At 41.1% G+C, this 2,316-nt stretch overlaps 1 protein-coding gene across 1 annotated transcript; it reads right to left on the bottom strand.

Moving 5' to 3' along the window:
* Positions 1-268: 268 nt before the first annotated feature.
* LOC119315553 (glutenin, low molecular weight subunit 1D1-like) lies at positions 269-1,584 on the bottom strand. Its single transcript, XM_037590130.1, has one exon. The coding sequence runs from the start codon at positions 1,523-1,525 to the stop codon at positions 431-433; it is 1,095 nt and encodes a 364-aa protein (XP_037446027.1). The 5' UTR covers positions 1,526-1,584; the 3' UTR covers positions 269-430.
* Positions 1,585-2,316: the final 732 nt, after the last annotated feature.

The raw sequence follows: 2,316 nt of genomic DNA, 5'->3' as shown, positions 1-2,316 counted from the left end.
ATCACTATAGACAATGGTAGTAGTCGGAACCAGATACAAACCAATAAAAACAAGGTCTCAAATCTCCAACCATTAAAGAGTTTTATGTTAGTCCTTTCTTCTGTTCAACCCAAATTTTACAGTAACACTATTATACTTAAATCTTGATTATTGTAATACATAAATAATTAATTAATGCAGCAGCTTGCGGTTGTAACCAGGCAAGATGAACATATGAACTTGCAAGCATGGCAATCAGATCGACATCCACACAACACCAGTATGAACATTGTCTAGATAAAACTTTATTTGTATTTTATTTCATAATTTAAACTAGTTTGTGCGAGTCACACATGACATTGTGTGACACTTTATTTATCATCGCTACATCGACATATCCATCGACTAAGCAACGGCGATCCAACTATACATTAGTAGAGATATTTTCTTATCAGTAGGCACCAACTCGGGTGCCAACGCCGAATGGCACACTAGTGGTGGTGCCATACACCGGCACGTTGACACTGCACATCGTTGGCAGGGTACGGAGTGCAATGGAAGTCATCACCTCAAGTTGAGCTATTTGGTGTGGCTGCAACAAGGTACCCTGTGGTACCTGTTGTTGTTGAGGCCATTGACCCAGTTGTTGTTGTTGAGGTTGTTGGAAAGAACACTGTCCGAGCTGCTTCTGTTGTTGTTGGGGTTGGGAGACACCTTGGACCGACTGTTGGGGTTGTTGCTGCTGAGGTTGGTTGAAACCCTGACCATGTTGTTGTTCTTGTAGGACGATCGAGTAGATGATGGCACGGATTGCATCATAGCGTGATTGTTCGGGGATTTGCGGCAGTTGCTGGCAACATTGTTGCTGCATCACATGGCAACTGCTCTGCCACAACATTTGCGACCTAGCAAGAATTTGTGGCGTTGCCACAGGGCTGCATTGCTGCTGGAGGAATACCTTGCATGGGTTTAGCTGCTGCAAGATAGATGGCTGAACAGATGGTATTTGTTGTTGCGGTAGAACTGGTTGTTGGTGTTGCAAAAATGGTGGTTGTTGCGGTAGAATTGGTTGTTGTTGTTGTTGCAAAAATGGTGGTTGTTGCGGTAGAACTGGTTGTTGTTGCTGCTGAGAAAATGGTGGTTGTTGCTGTGAAAATGGTGGTTGTTGCGGTCGAAGTGGTTGTTGTTGCTGCGGAAATGGTTGTTGTTGCTGCGCAAATTGTGGTTGTTGTTGCTGCGAAAATGGTGGTTGTTGCGGTAGAACTGGTTGTTGTTGCTGCGAGAATGGTGGTTGTTGCTGTGAAAATGGTGGTTGTTGTTGCTGCGATAATGGTGGTTGTTGTTGCTGTGAACATGCTGGTTGTTGTGGAAATGGTTGTGGTTGTTGTTGGATGGGTTGTTGTTGGTGGTACCATAATATTTGTTGTAGTGGTAATGGTTGTTGTTGCGATGGTTTCTCCAAGCCAGGGATTTGGCTAGTCTCCATTTGTGCAATGGCACTTGTCGCCGCAACGGCGAGGAGGGCAAAGATGAGGAAGGTCTTCATGGTGGATTGGTGTTAACTAGTGTTGCTTGGTTTTGATGCTTGTGCTTGTGATGATCATTATAGTTCATGCCTATTTATAGTAGCCCATGCACCATCTCTTTCCTTCTTTGCATCAGCTTTAATAATTGTGTTTGGATGTTTCTGAAATGGATTTTTGGTACATTATGGTAGGTTGCACTAGCTATAAGCGTACTTTTGGATTGATCATCAAAGTTGCTTTTTAGTTGTGCATATGATCATACAAAAAGTACATGATGTTTGAGGTAGATGACTTGCCTTATTCACTTTACATGTCATGCATTTATCAGGATAGTACCACTTTTACACCCGATTTTGGAAAAGGTACATGATGTTTGCTATAGATGACTTGCCTTATTCACTTTACATGTCACACACTTATCAGGATATTATCACTTTTACACCCGATTTTGAAACCTTGTATAGGGTTTCAGCCTTAAACAAGAAAAGGCAAAACTTGTGTAGGACTAAGTTGCAATCATATGTGGGTTGTTAAGATATGCTCTATTATTAAAGCCTGACATGTGGATGGTTCTTCTAGACTCAATTGTTTTTTATAGAACTAACATTGTATTGTCCTTTAAGATGATAAGATAAACTGACACATATAGAGTATGACATGACTCATCGAATTCCCTTTACATGTAAAGGATTGTAATTCCTCACAAGTCACTAACATATATCCGGTCCTAACTCTAGACACATCATCATCAGTTTGATCTTTGTGTTAAGGATTTTTATTTGATCAGATCAATCTTTTGGCGAACTAAGTT

This window comes from Triticum dicoccoides, chromosome 1B, assembly GCF_002162155.2.
Source record: "Triticum dicoccoides isolate Atlit2015 ecotype Zavitan chromosome 1B, WEW_v2.0, whole genome shotgun sequence".
Classification (NCBI taxonomy): Eukaryota; Viridiplantae; Streptophyta; class Magnoliopsida; order Poales; family Poaceae; genus Triticum; species Triticum dicoccoides.
This window is presented reverse-complemented; position numbering and strand designations above follow the sequence as displayed.

Coding starts and splice junctions, on each gene's coding strand:
- LOC119315553 (XM_037590130.1), bottom strand. CDS start 1,525: ATGAAGACCTTCCTCATCTTTGCCCTCCTCGCCGTTGCGGCGACAAGT.